Genomic DNA, 23,638 nt, shown 5'->3' with positions numbered 1-23,638 from the left:
GCTTCTTGTTCGGCAATTTTTAATACTGTAGTGTAGATGGAACCAGAGTTGACTAGTTCACCTTTACCATTCATAAGTACTGTTGTGAAGGCTCGTTTATCGGATATGAAAGCCAGGTCAACAAACCATGATTTTTTAGCCTGATTTTTAGCTTTGTGTACCAGGGATTTGGCTCTGGCTTTGCCTTGTGCTAACATTATGAATGTGGTGAGCGTTTTTCAAATGCGAAGCATTTCTTAGCAAACTTCAACGACCTTGAGCGTATCTATCTATCTATCTATCTATCTATCTATCTATCTATCTATCTATCTATCTATCTATCTATCTATCTATCTATCTATCTATCTATCTATCTATCTATCTGTCTGTCTGTCTGTCTGTCTGTCTGTCCGTCTGTCTGTCTGTCTGTCTGTCTGTCTGTCCGTCCGTCCGTCCGTCCGTCCGTCCGTCCGTCCGTCCGTCCGTCCGTCCGTCCGTCCGTCCGCTAACGTTTGGGGGCTCTCGTGGTCATCCCTTAACTTAACATGAACCAACATTAGCAGGGAGGGTAAGGTGGTTTGACGAATATGACGCGCTGGTCAAGACATGAATAATTTCAACATCTCGTCGCTTACGTCGTTAAACCCTTCACTCCAGACACTAGCACATACCCACGGGAGGGTATGTGTCGCTGCTATGCGGGTATGTGCCACAGGTGATTGACACTTCGTACCTACCCAGGAACGACGAGAGCACACATGGGAAATTTTAACACTCGAGCGTTAAGAAGTACCCGACATCGGTAGCGTCGACCCGACGAATGCAAAAAATGAATGTCACAAACTGAACCTAAGCACTCTGCGTGGCAATTAAGCATTTTACCTCAGAGCTACGCAAGGTCTCGGTACTTTTCAAATAGGCACGGATCTTTGTTAAACGTCAATAGTGGTTGCAGTGCTGCCTACCCAATTTTATAAACATTGCATATGTACTCTTTTGATACCGCCGTCGCGTCGGGTTAACGTCAATTGTGCTTAGTTGCCATGCGCTGAAGTTGATTTATGTAGCAGTGTCTAGGGCCAGCATTCTCACGAGCATCAGCGCTTCATATAAGCTTCTGGTGCTGCTAATACACATGTTCCAGTTGGCATTGTTGCGCTAGTGCAAATAACTAGTTATATAAACATCTGCAACTCTTCAACATAGGTCTGTGCGTGCAACAATTGTACATATATTTAGAGTCATTTCATGACGTGTCACTCAAAAAAAATTGCAACATGGTCACCTTCTCTCCGCGTGCTTCGCATAACGTCGATTCACAGGTACGTGAGAGCTGCCGATTTTTCCTTTTTTTTTAGAAGGCATGCCTGTAATATTGGCCTTCAGATTGTTGGCAATTTATTTGTGGTTATCATCTATCGCCAAACAAGGAAACAGTGGGAGTTGTTATTAGAAGTAATTGTAATGTAAATGTGAAGAAAGAAAAGTGGACGAAAAGGTAACTATATAGCCGCTGGCAGGGGCCGAACCTGCGATCTTCGAATAAAAAGTTCGGCGCTTTACCAATTCAGCTACGGCAGGTGGTCATCCCTCCATCCACTTGATTGGGTGTGTATGTGCATTTTAACGAGAAAGTGTCAGTCAGCGCGGCCCGTAGCCATTACGGCGAGTGTGGTAGAACATTGGACGCGTTATTCGAAGGTCGCAGTTTCGGTAACTTCCAGCGGCTCGTTGTCTTTTGCTCACCCACTTTTCTCCCTTCACATTTATAAAAATTACTTCTAATAACGTCCCATATACTTTAATAGAAATCATTGTCCGCTAATTTTCATTATTGTGTTTAACAAGGACAACAGTTATGTTTGTTCTTCCATAACTTCTTTCACGTTCAAATTTCAGAAACCCTGAATACTGCTCGCGTCAAGAGCTTGCTGCATCTTGTTAGAAGCATCTTGTTAGGTGCAGACGTTTATACTAGCGAGTTCTTAAAAAACTTAATTAGAGCACAAACACACGACACGTTCGCACATCTACACACCCAGGCACACACCTGCAGGACTCACTTCCAACTGATTTACTCATCACACGACTGCTTGAATACGTAAAACAAGGGGAACATGCGCGAATTAACATTCGAAAAGGCAACAGCACTTAATATCTGATCTGAGGTTTCCGAGTATTTCGCAGAGTCCCCATCTTGTTTGGTGAGCAAAGCAGCCAGCATCGTTCTCGTCTCCGATGCCGTCTTCTCGAAGCTGTCTAATTTGCCAACTACGTGAGAATCGTCATGGGCGTTCAGATGGTCACTGTCCACTCGGCTGTCTACTCAGCCGTCTGCGGCGAGTATTAGAATTCGTTGCAATGGTGCCTCTCGATCACTGTTCACATTGTAGTAGATGTTAGGCTATATATATATATATATATATATATATATATATATATATATATATATATATATATATATATATATATATATATATATATATATATATATATATATATATAGTAGGCAAGAAAGGCACGACGAAACTTTCGTGGAAGCGTCTTTACTAAACGTTTTCAGCTGGTGGACCAGCCTTCGTCAGAGTAATGTGACAACAGTTCATACATGGCTTTAAAAGCTCCTTTCAATAACAGGTCAGCGCCATCTGCTCAGGTTAGCATTACAATGCGCATCATAAAATTTCAAGTGCTTCAGAAAAAAAGAAAAAAAAGACAAAAAATACGAAAACCAGAAGGGTACATACATACTAAAGACACAGTAAAGATTCCCTTACATGTACTGTGACGTGATACCATGCTTATACGTAGTTAAGAGATGTAGATGTGTAATGACATTGCTTGGCAGCATAAGAACAATCTTAGTGATATGTGAACGTATAATGGAAGCCACTGTGAAATGATTGAAGATAAATAAAAAATAAAAATAAAAAGGGGCAGACATAGAAGGCGTGATTTAGGTGGTACAATCTGAAACCAGTGCATCATCGCTCTTAATCTAGTGAAAGACAGGTCAGTTTTCCTTTGTTTTCGTTGATTCCAGCTGAAACAGTGTTAAATTTATGAATGAGATATGATTCGCGCAGTTCACGATCATGGCTGGTGCGGAATCCCGATTCTAGTATCGTGACTTTGAGGTTACTAAATGAGTGGCCGGGCATGTTCACATGCTTTGATAATGGAAGGTTTGGTTGCGTTTTAGCATGCGATCTGTGATTGTTGAAACGTATTCTTAATGGGGTTTCAGTATGGCCTATGTATTGCATATGGCAGGTGCCACACTCAAGTAAATGCACTACATTGGATGAATCACAATTAAAGCTTCCCCTAATTGTGAAAATGAATTGGTTAGATGTGCTGGTAACTGTTAATGACGGTTCTATATGAGGACAAACTTTACAACGGGGTTTGTTGCAGCGGCTACAACCAGTACGGTTAGTAGTAGCAATTTTAGATGACGTCAGGATGTCACCTATGTTTTTTGAGCGCCTATACACTACTCGAGGGGGCTCAGGAAAGACCGCTTTTAGTCTGTAGCTTTGGGTGAGGATGTTGCAATGGTTACGCAGTATACCTTGAACTTTGGGGATGGACGCTGAGTGTGTTAGTACTAAATTGGCTGACTGAAGCCCGTTGCTTTTTATGCTACCTTTTAAACAGTCCATTCGATCGCGTCCTCTGGCTCGCGTCGTCAATAATTTTTTCTGGATATTTTCGCTTAAGAAGCTACTTTTTCAGATCATGGCAGCAAGAATTGAAATCTTGATCTTCAGAGCATATGCGCCTAAAGCGCTGTGCCTGGCTATATGGAATTTCAGTCTTCCAATGGCGCACGTGGCTACTTTCAAAATGAAGAAACTGGTGATTATCGGTTGGCTTTTTAAAAAGCTTCGTAATTAGGCGTCCATGGGAAATGGTAATCCTGACGTCGAGAAAGGCTACAGACAAGGGTGAGTAAGTATGGGAGAATGTTATAGCGGGATGTACCTGGTTGAATTTCGCTATAAAGTTTAGAAGTTCTGTTTCACCATGTGTCCAAGTAAAAAATATGACATCGATGTAGCGTTTGAAATGCTCAGGCTTTAGTGGCACACTCTTTAGAAACGAGTCTTCGAGCACTCCCATGAAGATGTTTGCGTATGTAGGGCCTATCTTTGTACCCATCGATGTCCCACTGATCTGTACGTAATGAGAGCCATTGAATTCGAAGTTATTCAACTCGAGAATGAGCTTCAGCAGTGTTTCGAGAGTTGACGTGTCAATTACCTTGTCAGATTTGGAGTGGTCATATGAATGTAAAACAGCCTGTATACCGTCCTTGTGGGGTATGTTAGTGTAGAGGGAGGTGACGTCCATCGTCACCAGAAGCGAACCATCAGGCACTGTTAGGTGTGATAGTCCATTGAGAAAATCGTTGGTATCCTTAACGAAGGAAGCGAACGTGGGCGGAAGAAATTTTAAAAAACTCTCAGTGTAACGAAATACGTTTTCTGTTACTGTTCGAATGCCCGAAACAATGGGACGGCCTGGATTTCCTGACTTGTGTATCTTTGGGAGCAGGTAAAATCTTCCGGCAACAGGGCTAAGCGGAATGAGGCTGCGTGCTGTCTTATCGTCAACCCTTTTCTTTTGAAATCTTGACCTTCAGAGCATATGCGCCTAAAGCGCTGTGCCTGGCTATATGGAATTCCAGTCTTCCAATGGCGCACGTGGCTACTTTCAAAATGAAGAAACTGGTGATTATCGGTTGGCTTTTTGAAAAGCTTCGTAATTAGGCGTCCATGGGAAATGGTAATCCAGACGTCGAGAAAGGCTACAGACAAGGGTGAGTAAGTATGGGAGAATGTTATAGCGGGAAATACCTGGTTGAATTTCGCTATAAAGTTTAGAAGTTCTGTTTCACTATGTGTCCAAATAAAAAATATGTCATCGATGTAGCGTTTGAAATGCTCAGGCTTTAGTGGCACACTCTTAAGAAACGAGTCTTCGAGCACTTCCATGAAGATGTTTGCGTATGTAGGGCCTATGTGTGTAGGGCCTATGTGAACCCTGCTACCTCTGAACTGTCAAATGCAAATAAGCTTAGGTGGCGGGATGTGCTGACCAATGCTTCACTTGAGCTTATTCGCATTATCATAAATCACTATGAAACGTCAATTGGTAAGCTTCTGAAAGAAGAAACTACCCTATCTAGGCAGCTTGTCCCTCACGAAGCACATTTGCTGAGTGTACATGAGGAAAGAAAGCTAAACGCCTTAGGCAAAATAAAAGCTCGGAAACTATTGCGGGACGATGTTCCAGCAGCACCCTACATGAAAAAAATCAGGAGTTCACCAATTGCTTTAATCAGAACACTTGAAACATTGCCGGAGATAAGCCAACAGGACGCCAATATAGTCAACCTTTCTGACGTTACAATCCTCCCTGCAGAGGAAAGGGTTCTTTCAAAAGGCCTGAATTTCTGTCCAACTTCTGGCGGGTTTGATGAATTTCAGTTGATAAGGGATATAGATAATTTCGCTCGTAATCAAGGCTAAAAGAGTATTTTCACGACCATGCTAGCAACAAGGGAGCTCGCCCGGCTGTACCGTCCACGACACAATGGACGCCCGCCTCGCAAAGGGATAAATGCCTAGACCTTTACATCAAAGCTGTCTCGCGTGACGTGCTCAACGCTTACAAAACGCGTAGCCAGTTCCAAAAAAACCTTTCTGCCAGTGAATTTGACGCTCTTAAAAGTTTAAATGCACGTGATGATATTATCATAAAACCAGCAGACAAGGGCCGCTCGATTGTGATAATGGGCAAAGAAAGTTACATAAAAGAAGCCGTACGACAGTTATCTGACACTGCTTTTTACAAAAAACTTTTCGCTGATCCTACCACTGACTTTCTTGTCATCATAAAAGACACCATTACGGCATTAGTAAAAAAGAAAAGGGTTGACGATAAGACAGCACGCAGCCTCATTCCGCTTAGCCCTGTTGCCGGAAGATTTTACCTGCTCCCAAAGATACACAAGTCAGGAAATCCAGGCCGTCCCATTGTTTCGGGCATTCGAACAGTAACAGAAAACGTATTTCGTTACACTGAGAGTTTGATAAAATTTCTTCCGCCCACGTTCGCTTCCTTCGTTAAGGATACCAACGATTTTCTCAATGGACTATCACACCTAACAGTGCCTGATGGTTCGCTTCTGGTGACGATGGACGTCACCTCCCTCTACACTAACATACCCCACAAGGACGGTATACAGGCTGTTTTACATTCATATGACCACTCCAAATCTGACAAGGTAATTGACACGTCAACTCTCGAAACACTGCTGAAGCTCATTCTCGAGTTGAATAACTTCGAATTCAATGGCTCTCATTACGTACAGATCAGTGGGACATCGATGGGTACAAAGATAGGCCCTACATACGCAAACATCTTCATGGGAGTGCTCGAAGACTCGTTTCTAAAGAGTGTGCCACTAAAGCCTGAGCATTTCAAACGCTACATCGATGTCATATTTTTTATTTGGACACATGGTAAAACAGAACTTCTAAACTTTATAGCGAAATTCAACCAGGTACATCCCGCTATAACATTCTCCCATACTTACTCACCCTTGTCTGTAGCCTTTCTCGACGTCAGGATTACCATTTCCCATGGACGCCTAATTACGAAGCTTTTTAAAAAGCCAACCGATAATCACCAGTTTCTTCATTTTGAAAGTAGCCACGTGCGCCATTGGAAGACTGAAATTCCATATAGCCAGGCACAGCGCTTTAGGCGCATATGCTCTGAAGATCAAGATTTCAATTCTTGCTGCCATGATCTGAAAAAGAAGCTTCTTAAGCGAAAATATCCAGAAAAAATTATTGACGACGCGATACACCGAGCCAGAGGACGCGATCGAATGGACTGTTTAAAAGGTAGCATAAAAAGCAACGGGCTTCAGTCAGCCAATTTAGTACTAACACACTCAGCGTCCATCCCCAAAGTTCAAGGTATACTGCGTAACCATTGCAACATCCTCACCCAAAGCGACAGACTAAAAGCGGTCTTTCCTGAGCCCCCTCGAGTAGTGTATAGGCGCTCAAAAAACATAGGTGACATCCTGACGTCATCTAAAATTGCTACTACTAACCGTACTGGTTGTAGCCGCTGCAACAAACCCCGTTGTAAAGTTTGTCCTCATATAGAACCGTCATTAACAGTTACCAGCACATCTAACCAATTCATTTTCACAATTAGGGGAAGCTTTAATTGTGATTCATCCAATGTAGTGTATTTACTTGAGTGTGGCACCTGCCATATGCAATACATAGGCCATACTGAAACCCCATTAAGAATACGTTTCAACAATCACAGATCGCATGCTAAAACGCAACCAAACCTTCCATTATCAAAGCATGTGAACATGCCCGGCTACTCATTTAGTAACCTCAAAGTCACGATACTAGAATCGGGATTCCGCACCAGCCATGATCGTGAACTGCGCGAATGATATCCCATTCATAAATTCAACACTGTTTCAGCTGGAATCAACGAAAACAAAGGAAAACTGACCTGTCTTTCACTAGATTAAGAGCGATGATGCACTGGTTTCAGATTGTACCACCTAAATCACGCCTTCTATGTCTGCTCCTTTTTATTTTTATTTTTTATTTATCTTCAATCATTTTACAGTGGCTTCCATTATACGTTCACATATCACTAAGATTGTTCTTATGCTGCAAAGCAATGTCATTACACATCTACATCTCTTAACTACGTATAAGCATGGTATCACGTCACAGTACATGTAAGGGAATCTTTACTGTGTCTTTAGTATGTATGTACCCTTCTGGTTTTCGTATTTTTTGTCTTTTTTTTCTTTTTTTCTGAAGCACTTGAAATTTTATGATGCGCATTGTAATGCTGACCTGAGCAGATGGCGCTGACCTGTTATTGAAAGGAGCTTTTAAAGCCATGTATGAACTGTTTTCACATTACTCTGACAAAGGCTGGTCCACCAGCTGAAAACGTTTAGTAAAGACGCTTCCACGAAAGTTTCGTCGTCCCTTTCTTGCCTACTATATATATATATATATATATATATATATATATATATATATATATATATATATATATATATATATATATATATATATATATATATACAATATGCCATTCACGTTGAATAAGTAACTTCTCGATTTTCACGAGGCATTTAAGCCTAGGATCACTTCACTGCCGCTCGCACCACGTCGGCGCGAGGCCACGCATTGACGGCGCGATGCCGTGTACACGCTTTCGTCGGCGTGCAACGCGTTCGTGCGACAGGGTCTGGTCAGGGGTCAGCGCAATCGTGAGCGCACGAATCTGGTAACCATTTGCCTTTCTTGCGTGCTGCCTTAACAGCGCTCGCACGCAGACGTGACAATGGGCAGCGACAAGGAAACGGAGGCCGTTCAGAATCGCGTGCACCATTAAGCACCGGGTGCGGCGTCTGCAGGCGTTTACGGGGCGCCGTTCTGCTTGCTCACGCGTAGCAACGGTGCACGGTGCACGTCTCATATCGGAGGCAAGGAACGACGGCGACGCGGTCCCAGTGAAAGCGCCGAGGCTTCACGCGGAAAAGAAAAACTTGGCATTGCGAGACGCAATTTTCCCAGATCTTTGAGGAAGGAAGAATACAAGAAGCGTGCACTGCGCAGCGCGATTGAAGCCCAACATGTCGGCCCAACACGTGACCAACACGTCAGAGCACGCGGTACGTTCTAGCAACCCCGTCGTCCGTCTGTTCCGTCTCTGAATCTCCTTAATGAGCCTGCCGACCTATATACGCCGAAGGAGCGCGCTTACACACACACACAAAAAAAGTACCAGATACTAAGCTACCATAGCTAAACCCCAAAGTTTCGGCGAATCTGTTTGGTTCCGTGATCGCTGTGGGAAAAGCCAGACGCAGTTCCCACAACGCTCGCTCGAGGGAGGCGTTTCGCTTACCAAGGCTGGCTGCATGCACTCCTCTTTCCTGCATGCTGCCATTTTCTCAATGTGATGCTTAATGTACATCTGAAGTTTGCTGCATATAATGTTCCACAGTTCCCGAAAGCTGTGTACCGAATAGCAACTTATTGGAGCAAGACGGCATGTTGGCAATAGCATTCATTCCTTTCGTGACCCGAAGGCCACGGAAGCGATAGCAGGCTCCCTTGAAGTCTGCACGAGCGCAGAGCAGACGAGCAAAACTTGGTCACGTGTTCGGTGATGCGACGATGGGTGCATCTTCGAAGAGTGCCGAACAAGGGAGAGCGTCTTTCGAGGAACAGTGCCTGAGGTAACATGGCCCATGGTACGACATTCTGAAGGAACTGAGTCGTCGAAATACCCCCGACCCCCCCCCCCCCCCCGTCAAGAAAAAAAAAAACACGTCTCTGAGCAAACCTGAGCGTATACGGGACCGGAGCATGAGCCGTTGTTCGCAAATTCATAACCGGATCTGTTCATCAGCTTTTCCGCGGTGTTTCTGGCTGCCACTCCTACAGCAGCCTTTCCATACGACATCGCTCACTCAGCGACTTTAATGGTTTTTCCCTCACGACAGCGACTGATACAGGTGCCAACTAAATGAAAGCAACCGATATCATCACGCAGTTCACCGACGGGTTCCTTAGCTCTGCCATCGGAGTCACAAAGCAAGAGCCGGGCGACAAAATGCGCCCACGGTTGTTGTTCTTCGTGAGGTTAGATTTAATATGCAGCTAATGGAGCCCGCATACAAGTTTACGCACTCTTAGAGCAAAAGAAGCTCTCACAGCCAAACACGCGAGAGAAAATGTTACGAAAGAAATTGGGACAAGTGACGATCTAAACGTAGTTTTGCATTGTTTCTCACAGATTGAGAAACTACTGCAATAAAAGTACTGGTCGTTTACATACATATAACTATGCATAAATATTAGAACGCGATGTTAAACAGAGGAAACAAGTCTGTGGAAACGCTGTTCATCAGTGTTTTCTTTTTGGCATGTTGAGAGCACTACTTTAAAGGTTTTTTTTTTTGCTTGTTCTTTGCGGCACGTTATGTCTCGCATGAACGGTGAATGGTTTCTCGGCGCGACGGCATTCATCCCGACGTGGAATGAGGCATAGTGGCGACTAATACTTTCGAAGAACACAGTCGTCGTCGCAATAGCTGCGCACGATGATTTACTTCTCTTCAGTCATCAAGAGGAGCTTGCGTACAGCGCAAGAAAAGGCGAAGCGAAGCAGGTACCGACAAGCGCGAGTGCAGAATATATCGAAAAACAAGCACAAATAACCAAGTACACAAGATGGCACACTTCGTACAATAACCAACAACACATTGCACGGTATTATAGTCCACCAACTTACACAAGAAACGGAAGTCAGCGCTCGTCTTTTTCCAGTGATCTCTTAATAATAATAATAATAATAATAATAATAATAATAATAATAATAATAATAATAATAATAATAATAATAATAATAATAGGGATCATAAGTGCTGAAATCACGATAGTATCCGGTGTTGTATAACCGGCACAGACATGGCAGAGCGCACGAACCTCTACGACATCGCCGCCTCAAAATGCGGCCGCCACGGCCGGCATCGAACCCGCGACATTCGGGTCGGCAGCCGAACACCGCTACCCCACAGCGGTGAACGACTCGTCTATTTTCGCGCTGTGCGCAAGTGTAATCTTGTATACCAACTAGTCTGTATACCAATACCTTGCATCAAGAAGAGACATATAGGCGAATTGGTGAGATTCAAGGTTGAAAAAAAAAAGCCTAATTTCATGCACTGTGAGAATCGACGTAATGCGAAGTCAGCTAGCAAGGAGCAAGTCATGCTAAAGATAACATGCATGTCATGATTTACATGTTAGGACCTGCCGTTCATGTTCATGCAGTAACGGCGCGCCACAACACATATATGGTAATGGTATATATATATATATATATATATATATATATATATATATATATATATATATATATATATATATATATATATATATATATATATATATATATATATATCAACAGAAGAAGCGAACGAGCAAACGAAAAACGATGCTTTATTGCCAACGTTACGGCCGGGGACCGGCCTTCGTCAGGGCATACGCCGGTCCCCGGCCGTAACGTTGGCAATAAAGCATCGTTTTTCGTTTGTTCGTTCGCTTCTTCTGTTGATATAACTCGACCGGAGTCCAGGAAGACTTTTCAAGAAATATATATATATATATATATATATATATATATATATATATCAAGCTAGCGAAACTGCCATTACCGCACCACGACCATAGCATGCAAATTATGTTGTACATTACATGCGGTATGATTTTCATATTACTACCTTTATTTATGTTATTGACGCAGAAATGCCTCACATCAATTTTTTTAGATATATGAAGTTAAGGAAACAGCCACAGGAGCACCAAAGCCATAACGTTAAGACAATACCATTAATCACAAGTTAGTCATGATTTTTATTATATGGCCTGTTTGCAATGCAGTCACTTATGCCATACAAATTTTGGTATAAAGGAAAATAACGGCGCGGTCTAGAGAGCTCCAAATCACAGGCGGATGAATGGATAGATGGATGGATGGATGGATGGATGGATCATCAAATCTATGGATCGATCAATCGATCGATAGATAGATAGATAGATTGATTGATTGATATGTGGGATTTTACGTCCCAATACCACCATATGATTATGATAGACGCCGTAGTGGAGGGCTCCGGAAATTTCGACCACCTGGGGTTCTTTAACGTGCACCCAAACCTGAGCACACGGGCCTACAACATTTCCGCCTCCATCGGAAATGCAGCCGCCTTAGCCGGGATTCGAACCCGCGACCTGCGGGTCAGCAGCCGAGTACCTTAGCCACTATACCACCGCGGCGGGGCGATAGATAGATAGATAGATAGATAGATAGATAGATAGATAGATAGATAGATAGATAGATAGATAGATAGATAGATAGATAGATAGATAGATAGATAGATAGATACGCTCAAAGTCACCGAAGTTAGCTAAGAAATGCTTCGCATTTAAAATGTAAAACCACGCTTAACACATCAGATGGCGCCATGTGTGTCACTTGTTCATTTCTCGCGGTGTGTAAAGCGCTGTTTCATTATCATTATTTTTTTACCCAGAAGAGACTGGGCCAGGAAATAGTAAGCGACAGCGAATTGGGTTCTGTTACGGACGTGCCGCCGATGATCCCTGGAGAGGCGCGACAAGGGAACCATACAGGGAAGTGGCACTCTGGCTCACGCGTCCGGCACAAATAGCGCGCCTATGTTTGACGCTATGGAAACGAGGTCGCCGCCACAACGGGAGCGCCAAACAAACAACCACCGATGCCGCCCCGGTGGGAGACGGAGCGACGCGGTCGAAGACCCCGATCACGTGCGCCGACGGAGATGGCACGGTGGGGCACCTTCGAAGCAGAGACACAAGTTAATGGCTGCGAGCGTATACACGTATCAAAAGTCGGAGACTTGCATGGATCCAATGAGGTGCTTCTCCAATCATTCTCGCGATAGTCATCGGCAGCGGGATGCAGTCACAAATCCCCCTCACTCCCCCCAAAAACAACCGAAAATAGAACAAAACCAGAAGCCTAATAAACAGTCTGACACAAGAATCATTGTACAATTCAGAGTTCATCTAAGGAATACTGATTTTTCCAAGTGTCCGATCTAATTAAGAAAGAAATCTGCGTTTTGATCGAGTGTACACTAAACGCTATCGCATTAAAGCATCCTTAGTCGCTGCGCTCGCAGTATTTGATGAGGCTGCGCCTCGCCCGGCCACGGAATGTTGGAGTGCTAGACAGCGCTCGTAAACGTACCACACTGCATCACAGGCCGCAGTGTCTGCTTTCGTTGACGGCACCGATCGTCTCCTCAAAACTTTGCTGCTCACCGTCATGGTTGAAGGAAGGGTTACGAGACGTAGTTCTTGTTATTATTATTACTATTCATTTGTAACGGTGCGTTCGGGGTGCGAAATGTAACAGTGATGTACGAATCGATTTTTCAGCATAGAAATATGCTCCGCCACAGGATTATGCAGTGCTTGTGTGTGTCGTTAAAGGATCGAGCGCTTCAAGTATACTGACCACAAGGTCGCGGTGCCGAATCCCGGCCACGACGGCCTCATTTTCGACGGAGGCGAAATGCCGAACGCCCACTTAGATTCAGGTGCACATTAAAATCCCAGGTGGTCAAAGTTATCGCCCCTCCCCCGAGACGGCATCTGTCATAATCATATCGTCATCGTCATCATTTACCCTTAAGGGTCTTCATGGGGCGATAGGGGAGGGATGCAACAATAGGTAACTCATGAACACAAGGAGGTTTCACGTAAATCCTACTTGTAAAAACAAAACAAAAACACAAGTGAAAACCGTCTCTGTCACTGTCCTGTGTTACGCGCGCGCTTCGTTGCTCGTGTACCAACAAGCCCAAGTAAGCACTTTAGTACAGATGAACGCGCGAAGAACAGGGCAACTATTCGGCCTGCTGACAGCAGTGCTGTAAAAATGAATATTTTATTAAGTATAACACAACTTTTTTCACTAACAATATCGTCAGAAAGTACATTCCAATCTGACATGGCAGTCACCTATAGAAATGATTTGTTGAAGGCATTAGTTGAACCAATGAATATGTTGAACACTGTGACAATTAAACGCACGTGGTGATCTAATGGGTGATACGATTAGGCTCTCGCGTAATTGAGGAAAACTTTAATTGGGCTTATGGAAAAGGCAGAGACTTCCCATTTTGAGACGGGATGCCAGAGGGATTAGACCAATCAAAGCCTCGATGTTATAGGGACGCTCAGTGTAGAATCAAACTTTGAAGTTTTAAAACGAGCAGCTCGGTTTTGTATGGCCTCAAACGCCAAGATTACGTACTCATGATGTGGATTCCAGACAGGGGATGCATATTCAAGTTTGGTGCGTGTGAAAGTTTCCAACGCCATTAGCCTACGGTGGGCGAAGCAAAGTAACCGTCTGATGAAACCATCTAGAAACGCTTGCAGAAAGTAACGTGATGTGTTTGGTCCAACTTATGCGTGATTTCTACGCCGAGATTCCACCAGTGTTATCATAGTATTGTTCATCGTGTATGAGAAAAGAAGTGGTATTGCTTACGGGACACGTGCATAAACTTGGGTTTGATACATTTTGATAAGTTTAATAACTGCTCCAACCAGGCCGAGCACTAGTTTTGGATTACAGTTGAATCATCCTGCAGCAATGCCCGATCGTTAATAGTAGAGGTACGTCGGGAGAGAACGCAATCATGCACGAACAAACGGATGGGTGTTGAAATTCGAGCAGAAATGTCATTGATGAAGACTAGGAACAAAAGCGGGCCAAGAACGGAACCCTGTGGGACTGCGGATATAAAGTTAAGAGCGATAGATAAGGCTGTACTATCAGTTAAAAAGCTGTGAATCTATGACAATATCATTGGAAAGCAAAAAGCTTAGTCATGAGACGCTGGTGAGGAACGCGGTCAAGCGCCTTAGAATAATCGAGGTTAATAACATAGGCTGCAAAGGATGAGTAGGTTGAAGTGCAAGTCAGTAGTGAATTGGGCAAGTTGAGATTTGCGCGAATAGCTGGACCGAAATGCGTGTTGGTTCCGCTAATCATTTTCAAACGTAAAACCCCGACAAACATTATCCGAATTTGCATACATACCGTGGTTCTCGAGTAGAGTTACAGCAGCATGGGTCAGTAGACTCGGATTGTTCGACGAAAAACTAGGGTGCAGATGAAATGACCGCACACAAAGCGTGAACTTAATCGTAACTGGTTTACACATCGCTTTACTGTGTCAAGCAGTACATCGGTCAGGCACGTCTTTATTGCTTGATGCTGGAAGGTTCGCTGCAGGCACACGTGGCCACAGTTTTCCTATCGTTTTCCAAACGGGTGAGCGCCACCCCTCCCTGTCGGCACTGTCTTTCTCGTGGGCTCGCGCTGAGGGCCGCAACAGCCCAGTGTCGACAAAGAACAGCGTATCTGCAGCGCCAAGCATTTTCGGAGAAACTGTCACGCGCTTAGAAAGGAACCGCTTTCGGCGGTTTGCTGAATGAGCTGAACAGGCAACCGCGATGACCAACGCTCGTTGGCCTTTCAAACCTTTCGTCATCTGTAAAATGCAACAACTGCATAAAAGTGCGGATTCGCCACTCTGCCAGAGTCAACAGCGCGGCCACATCGGCACCCACGCGCGCGACGACGGCGTGACCAACTTTCAAAAGACTTTCGCCAAAGTAGCACGCCATGCTGCACAGCGACGTAATCGTCTTGAACGAATGTACGCGATTTGCCAGGGACAGCGACAAACTTGCTTCGTCACGACGGCTGCAACCACATGTCGGCGACAAAGTGTGATTGTTGCTTGAATGAAAATTATCGCGTGCATACCCATAGATTGTGAATAGAAGTTTAAAAGCTGGTTGATGACAATAAACCAGATTTATTACTGTCTTGTGTGGCATATAAGGAAGCCACAAAAGCAGTTCACTTTTTTTTCTTTCCCCGCCGCGGTGGTCTAGTCGCGGTGGTCTAGTGGCTAAGGTACTCGGCTGTTGACCCGCAGGTCGCGAGATAGAATCCCGGCTGCGGCAGCTGCATTTCCGATGGAGGCGGAAATGTTGTAGGCCTGTATGCTCAGATTCGAGTGCACGTTAAAGAACCCCAGGTGGTCGAAATTTCTGGAGCCCTCGCTACGGCGTCTCCCATAATCATATGGTGGTTTTGGGACGTTAAACGTCACATATTAATCAACTTTCTTTTTTTTTGCAATTTTCGGTTTAACCGAGACAGCCAGCCTAGGAGCCTAAATACGCTACAACGGCTACGACACATTTCGCAAGCATGATGACGATTTCGCATTGCAGCAAGCGACTAAATTGTCACAAGCTATAGTCGAGACATCAAAACACACCTTCAATAACGAGCTTTAGGACAAAATACGGCCACTCTCTCACTCTCTGCGTGAGCTGAGAATGTGAGAAAGCCGATACCTGGCATTCCTTAAAGTACGCGCGGATAACAACCATCGAGAGCAAATTGCAACCGAAGCGAGGACCAGGGGTGCAGCCACGTTACCGAAAATGGCTTCCGGGTGACAAGCGATCCTTTCCAGTTATATGAGACTATGAATCTATGATAATCTATGACAATCCAGTAAAAAGTGCGCGGGAAGTACGGGGCTTGCCCTGCGCCCTAAAAACGCTGGACACATTACGACACAATGCAATTAACTTTGACCGACAAACGATTACGCATACCCTAGCTACTGATCCCGTCAAAACCTATGTCGTCACGGCGAGGCGGCACAGGAAATTCAAGGCCGCGCCGCCAGCTGCATTCACTCCCCCTCTTTTTTTTTTATTGGGAAAGGTGGGGGGGGGGGGTACTTTTGTACTGCGAAACTGTTTTTACAAAAACGAAAAAAAAAATCGTTCTTCACGTTAACTTTCCCTTTAAGAAGGCTGATGACGATGTGCATCTCTCGAACTCTTATTACGGAATGCACGCATTACAAAACAAGCAATTATTACTAGGCAGTCTTAAACATTTAGACTCGTTAAGAATGTGGCACAGTAAACCGTTGCGTCTCGACACTCGAAGTTCTTAGAGCGTTTTCTTTTTTTTTTCCTTGTTTTTGTAAACGTAAGATGTGTTCTGTCGCGTTGTTCCGAGCGTGGGAAAACCGAATCCTCCACGCACATTGTGACAACGGTACGAACGCTCGAAGTTTCTTCGACGGCGACGGCCACATTTCGGATTCTTCGCCTGCTCCGCCATCTGAGCGCTGGTCGAGTTAATGGCTCTCTAAGTTCAATAATTGTGCTCACGCACAACGGAACACTACGTAATCAAAAGGTGGGCTCGTTAGCTACGGTACTATGATATTTTAGATGACTGTAAATTAAGGCATATGCAGCGATGGCGTAGTGTTTAGAGCATCCGCCTCGCATGCAAAAGGTCCGTGGTTCCAATCCTGGTGCCGCGCAGTTCCCAACCGGATAAAAAAAAATCCGCGTGGTGATGGAACTGCATTAAGAGGCCTGGGGTGCGGCCTCACTGGTAGCCACCACCGGGAACGCACTCCCTCACCAGAGAAGGATTGGCCACCCTGGTGCAGTATCTGGCCACTACCTCCCACATGCATACGTCAAATAACTCACGGCCCTCAGTCCTCAGCAGCTGCGAAGCAACTGACCACGGCGGCGGTCAGATCTGCAACGCAGCAGAGAGTGCTAAGAATCTCTGGATCCAGACAGGTCCCCATTGGAACCTGAACTTGGCAACGTTTAACGCTAGAACCTTATCTAGTGAGGGAAGTCTAGCTGTACTATTCGAGGAGCTAGAGGGTATTAAATGGGATATAGTAGGGCTCAGTGAGGTTAGGAGGACAGATGAGGCCTATACGGTGCTACAGAATGGGCACGTCCTTTGCTATCGGGGCTTGGCAGACAGAAGAGAACTGGGAGTGGGGTTCCTAATTCACAGAAACATAGCTGGCAACATAGAAAGCATTATTGAAAGGGTGGTAGGTATTGTAATTAAACTGAATAAAAAATACAAGATGAAGATGGTACAGGCTTACGCACCTACATCTAGCCATGATGACGCTTCTGTTGAAAGCTTCTATGATGACGTGGGATCGGCAATGAGTAAGGTAAAAACACAGTATACTATACTGATGGGAGACTTTAATGCAAAGGTAGGGAACAAGCAGGCTGGAGACCAGGCAGTAGGAGATTATGGCATCGGTACTAGAAACGCCAGAGGAGAGCTACTAGTAGAATTCGCTGAACGCAATAATTTACTGATTTTGAATACCTTCTAAAACGAGGAAACCGTGAGTGTACATGGAGGAGCCCTAATGGCGAAAATAAGAACGAAATAGGCTTTATAATGAATGCACACCCAGGCATCGCGCAGGATGTGAAAGTGGTTGGCAAGGTACGAAGCAGTGACCATAGAATGGTACGATCTCGATTTCACCTAGAATTGATGAAGGAACGACAGAAACTGATACGCAAGAAGCCAATCAATGAGCTAGCACTGAGAGGGAAAGTACAGGAATTCAGAGTCTCGCTTCAGAACAGGTACTCGGCTCTTAGTGAGGAAACAAACCTGAGCGTAGATACAATGAATGATAATCTGACGAGTATCATTACGGAGTGTGCAGTGGAAGTTGGAGGCAGGGTAGTTAGACAGGACACTGGCAAGCTTTCCCAGGAAACGAAGAATCTCATTAAGAAGCGTCAAATTATGAAAGTCTCAAGTACAACAGACAACATAGAACTGGCAGAGCTTTCAAAGTTGATTAATAGGCGTAAGGTATGCTATGTAAGAAGGTATAACATGGAAAGAATTGAACACGCTCTGAAAAACGGAGAAAGCGTCAAAGCAGTGAAGAGGAAACTTGGGATAGGCAAAAATCGGGTGTATGGACTAAGGGACAAAGAAGGAAAAATAACTACCAATATGGATAGGATAGTTAAAATAGCGGAGGAGTTTTACAGAGATCTGTACAGTAGCCGGGACAACCACGACCTTAATACTATAAGAACTAGCAGTAACCCCGATGATACCCCACCAGTAATGATAGAAGAAGTCAGAAAAGCTTTGGAGAGCATGCAAAGAGGCAAAGCTGCTGGTGAGGATCAGGTAACATCAGATCTGCTGAAAGATGAAGGAGAGATTGTGTTAGAAAAACTAGCCACCCTGTTTACTAGGTGTCTCCTGACGGGAAGAGTACCAGAGTCTTGGAAGAACGCTAACATCATCTTAATACATAAGAAAGGAGATGACAAGAACTTGAAGAACAACAGGCCGATCAGCTTGCTCTCTGTAGTATACAAGCTATTTACAAAGGTAATTGCAAACAGAGTAAAGAAAACATTAAAATTAAATCCACCAAAGGAACAAGCAGGATTTCGAACAGGCTACTCAACAATCGACCACATTCATACTATCAATCTGGCAATAGAGAAATGCTCAGAATATAACTAACCACTATACATAGCCTTCATAAATTACGAGAAGGCGTTTGATTCAGTAGAAATATCAGCCGTCATGCAGACACTGCCGAATCAGGGTGTCTATGAAGTATATATAAACATCCTGGAAGAAATCTACAGGGGATCAACTGCTACCATAGTGCTTCATAAATAAAGCAACAGAATACCAATCAATAAGGTTGTAAGGCGGGGGGACATAATCTCCCCAATGCTATTTACCGCGAGCTTACAGGAGGTTTTCAGAAGCCTAGAATGGGAACAGTTAGGGATAAGAGTTAATGGAGAGTACCTTAGTAACCTGCGCTTTGCCGGTGACATTGCATTGCTGAGTAACTCAGGGGACGAATTGCAACTCATGATTACGGAGTTAGACAAGGAGAGCAGAAAGGTGGGTCTTAATATTAATCTGCAGAAAACGAAAGTAATGTACAAGAACCTCGGAAAAGAGCAGCGCTTCGAGATAGGTAATACTGCACTTCAAGTTGTAGCAGACTATGTCTACTTAGGGCAGGTAATAACCGCGGAGCCGAACCACGAGATTGAAGTAACTAGAAGAATAAAAATGGGGTGGAGCACATTGGCAAGCACTCTCAAATTATGACAGGTAGATTGCCACTATCCCTCAAGAGGAAAGTATATAACAGGTGTATCTTGCCGGTACTTAGCTACGAAGCAGAAACCTGAAGACTTACAAAGAGGGTTCAGCTTAAATTGAGGACGACGCAGCGAGCAATGGAAAGAAAAATGGTAGGTGTAACCTTAAGAGACAAGAAGAGAGCAGAGTGGATTAGGGAACAAACAGGGGTTAAGGATATCATAGCTGAAATCAAGAAAAAGAAATGGACATGGGCCGGGCATGTAGCGTGTAGACAGGATAACCGCTGGTCATTAAGGGTTACTAACTGGATTCCCAGAGAAGGCAAGCGGGTTAGGAGGAGAAAGAAGGTTAGGTGGGCAGATGAGATTAAGATGTTTGCGGGTATAAATTGGCAGTAGCAAGCACAGAACCGGGTTAACTGGCGGAACATGGGAAAGGCCTTTGTCCTGCAGTAGACGTAGTCAGGCTGATGATGATGATGATGAAATTAAAGTACCCAAGAAAACAGTTACCTTACATCTAAATGTCAATGCAACGTCACAGCAAAAAAAAAAAAAACAGCGTGTGCGAAACAATGGCTCGCTTCTGACTTTTTGCATATTCGCATAATGCGGAACTCATGCCGCACATATCCAAAGTCCTCGCGCATAAGTAGTGTGTATCGACAAATACTGCTGACTTGGCGAGTTGGTGCATGATAAAATGATATGGTGTAGCGCAGCGCAATTTGAGCGTGAAGGAATGATACTATATAGTCAAGAAGGGGAAAAAACAGACGATAGTGTGAGCGCCAACTTCCAACATTTGTATGTGTGTGTATATTACTATATATTTGGCGTAACGGTCGTCTTTCTTTGCTAGGGCTCGGTTCAGCATTTGATTATGAAATGGTGCACGCGCATCGTATTCTGTTACGTTGTCAGTATATAGAAATTTTGCGAGCGTGTACAGGCATTACGAGGTAAGCAAGCCCGATATGTCTGCAGTTTGGCGATTGAGATAACCTTCTAATGTTAAGCTTCCTTAAAACATTCGTTAAATTAGGCACTTGCGAGAATTATCATGTATGACACGTGACGACGCATTAGCCCTATTAAATGCCGTTTACCATTCGCGCTGCGCTGACAGAACCGTAATTATAAAAACGTGACAATGAGGTCACATCGTGCTTGAATTGTAATTCAACGTTGAGAAACGCATACGGCGCAGTTCCTGCAGCCGGCAACATTCCCGTGGAGTATCGAGGAGTGTGCCCATGCAGCGATGCAGGAGTGTTGCGGAATCCGTCTTTTGAGAAGCGGCACTGCGCCTCCGGCACTGAGAAATCAGCATTTGGAGGTGTATGCACTAGGCTAATCGTAACACATGGCTAAAAATATTCGCCATAACGACGCAATAGAAAGCGGACGCCCCGCTTCATTGGTGATTTTCTCTTGCCACTTTTTAGGAGGAATTGGTTGACTTGGGCAATGCCGTTGTTACTGCAGCCCGAGTACGTACAAACGAATACTTAATAAAATATTGCAAAACACTAATTCTAAGCAACCACTGTCAATGGTCAAGTGACTATGAGCGCCGTCACTACTTGTACAACACAATCTTATTCGAATTAACTGCCGTTCAACTGACCTCGACGACAGGTCATCATGGCACATACAGGCTGACCTGGCACAGCCGCCTGTAATTGGCAGACAGCGGCCAGCCACCGTTTACTTGCTTCTTCCCACCAGGCTGCGCGTCGCATATTCAAGCTTCACGACGTCACTACCCCACTATTAGACCCTTGGCGCTAATGACACTCACGTGGTTCGAGCAGGGGCCTCAAAATCCGGTACTCGCGGTCGAATATCCATCGGCAGCCTCGGAATTCGTAGTCGTATCGGTAGTACTGCTCGAAGAAGTAGTCGAAGCACACCTCCCACAGGCCGAGCCTTCGGAACTTGCGGATGCCCGGGTTCAAGCCGTCCGAGATGAGCCAATAGGGCGTGCAGAATGCCACCGTCACAAACACCACGGCCACCAGCGCGGCCGCACAGCCTGCGAGCGTGTACTGAGACCTAGCGTCGCGAAGCGACATGCTGTCTCGCGGCGCACCACAACCAGAGAACACCTACCACTTCCACAACTACGGCCACACACTACAGTTACCAGCAGCAGCAAATATGTACGCTCCTCCGCCGCGCGACCGTTGCGGGAAAAAAACTCGTCGCACGGCTGCTGATCTCCAGGTGCCGCCCGGTTTCAGAGAAAGGGGGAAAGAACTCTCCTGCACACGAGAAAACATGCTGCGCCTCAGCGCGTTTGTTAGCTGCGGGCTGTTGTCCTGTGACCGAGTTTGTGAAAGGCAGTTTGTTGTTGTCGTTCGGGTGGATTTCTCAACGCGCACCGCTGTCACCAGCAGCGGGATGTCTAGCCAGCGCGAGAGGGGCGCGGCCCATCGCGCCTCTCTTGAGGTTTATCCGGAAACGCGCGAGGCATGCTTCACGCGTCCACCTGAACACACGGCATGTTGATTATATTCGAAATGCCGTTAGGTCATGAAGCGTGGAAGCTTGGGCAAGTTGGTAGGACATAACTGAATGCAGGAACAGCGCAACCTAGAAGTAGTTACTTCGTAACTACGGAAGCGAATAAATTAAGCACAGAAAAGAGCGCTGACTTTCAACCGCGTTTCAGAAGTCAGCGCTCTTTTCTGTCCTTGTTTTTTTCGCTTCCATAGTTACGAAGTAACTACTTCTAGGTTGCGCTGTTCCTGCATTCAGGCATGCCGTTAGGTCATTCCGGTTATGCGAGCAGATAAGTCTAACTGTGTACTCTGGAGACTTAGCCGACTATTTCGGCGCACAGGTGTCTTCACTAGCAAAGGTTCCATGAACCACGTCTACATCATTCGAATATTCCCTGGATGATGTTTCAGCTTTGAACACGTACTCGAGCGAGGAATTTCGTAGACAGCTGCCATCCATGCGTCATTTCCTTCTTGCTTGCCTGCGTCACAATGAGCACGTTTCATTGATCGATGCTGAAGCCGAGAAAAAGAACGATGGAGGCGAAACCAGCTCATCCATTCAGTGCATTTGAATGGAAGCAATGTTCTGCAATAATGAGTAAATTTAAGATAGGGTGCGCAAAAAGAGCGTTCGATATGTACGTACGCTATTTCTGTCACTTAGCGTGCGTATTGAGAAGGTAGCGTACGACACACCTCCAGTTGCGACATACGCTAATGCAACGCTTTGGGACGTGGAATGTATATTCAAAAGCTGTAATACTACGGGCAGTGCGAGTGTCTGTGAGATTTACTGGTTGGTTGATTGTTCCTCAGAGTCCTGCCGCAACGCACCACAGAGGATCAGCTATGATGCGGGTGATACCTCATCTTTGAGATGGAATTGTTTGACCAGCGGGGATGTTTAGATAGGGATGTTTTAACAAAGAACAGATTGGTAAACCATGTATTCGAAATAGAATAAATCAAAGTAATAAAAAAGGAAACCCAACAAGCTAATACGGTTGGAAATAAAGTAAATTGATGCCTAAGCTTGACATTCTATTCGTTTTGTTTCCTTTAGAAAATCGCACACGGCCTCGCAAACATTCCTGTGGCTAAATACTAGCACAATTTTTCCAAAGTGGCGCACGTGTTGAACCACACTGTGTCGTCATTGTCGCATCCCGCAGCCACATTTAAATTTCAAAAAAAAAAGAACGGCAGGTAATTTTTACCATCACTATTTTTATAGCAGGTGCTCTTCGGAGAGTATAACGACGGTCACTCATCCCGAGTACATATCGATCATGTACCTATACTTCGCTTCCTCTGTGTGTGTGTTCCGTTTGTGATCAGGGATCATACCTACATCGCGTACGCAATTTAACAAATGTGGAATCACTAACACCACCAATAGTTTTAGCAATGAGTGACGTCTTATTGCCCGTCTGTGGCTACTTGCGTTCACCAGCGCTTCGC

The 23,638-nt window shown here is 44.8% G+C and overlaps 2 protein-coding genes across 6 annotated transcripts in view; one reads left to right on the top strand and one right to left on the bottom strand.

Annotated features, from left to right (window-relative positions):
- Positions 1-21,878, bottom strand: part of LOC119169189 (uncharacterized) — a 115,465-nt gene extending 93,587 nt beyond the window's left edge. The window contains exon 1 of the mRNA XM_037420302.2: positions 21,472-21,878. Within this exon, the coding sequence (XP_037276199.1) occupies positions 21,472-21,745 (274 nt within the window). The 5' untranslated portion in view covers positions 21,746-21,878. The remainder of the gene's footprint in view (positions 1-21,471) is intronic.
- Positions 1-23,638, top strand: part of LOC119169183 (pseudouridine-5'-phosphate glycosidase) — a 2,087,124-nt gene that overhangs the window by 1,554,476 nt on the left and 509,010 nt on the right. The window lies entirely within an intron of this gene.

This window comes from Rhipicephalus microplus, chromosome 2 (assembly GCF_043290135.1).
Source record: "Rhipicephalus microplus isolate Deutch F79 chromosome 2, USDA_Rmic, whole genome shotgun sequence".
NCBI lineage: Eukaryota > Metazoa > Arthropoda > Arachnida > Ixodida > Ixodidae > Rhipicephalus > Rhipicephalus microplus.
The sequence above is the reverse complement of the archived record's forward strand: the minus strand, read 5'-3'. Positions and strand labels throughout refer to the sequence as shown.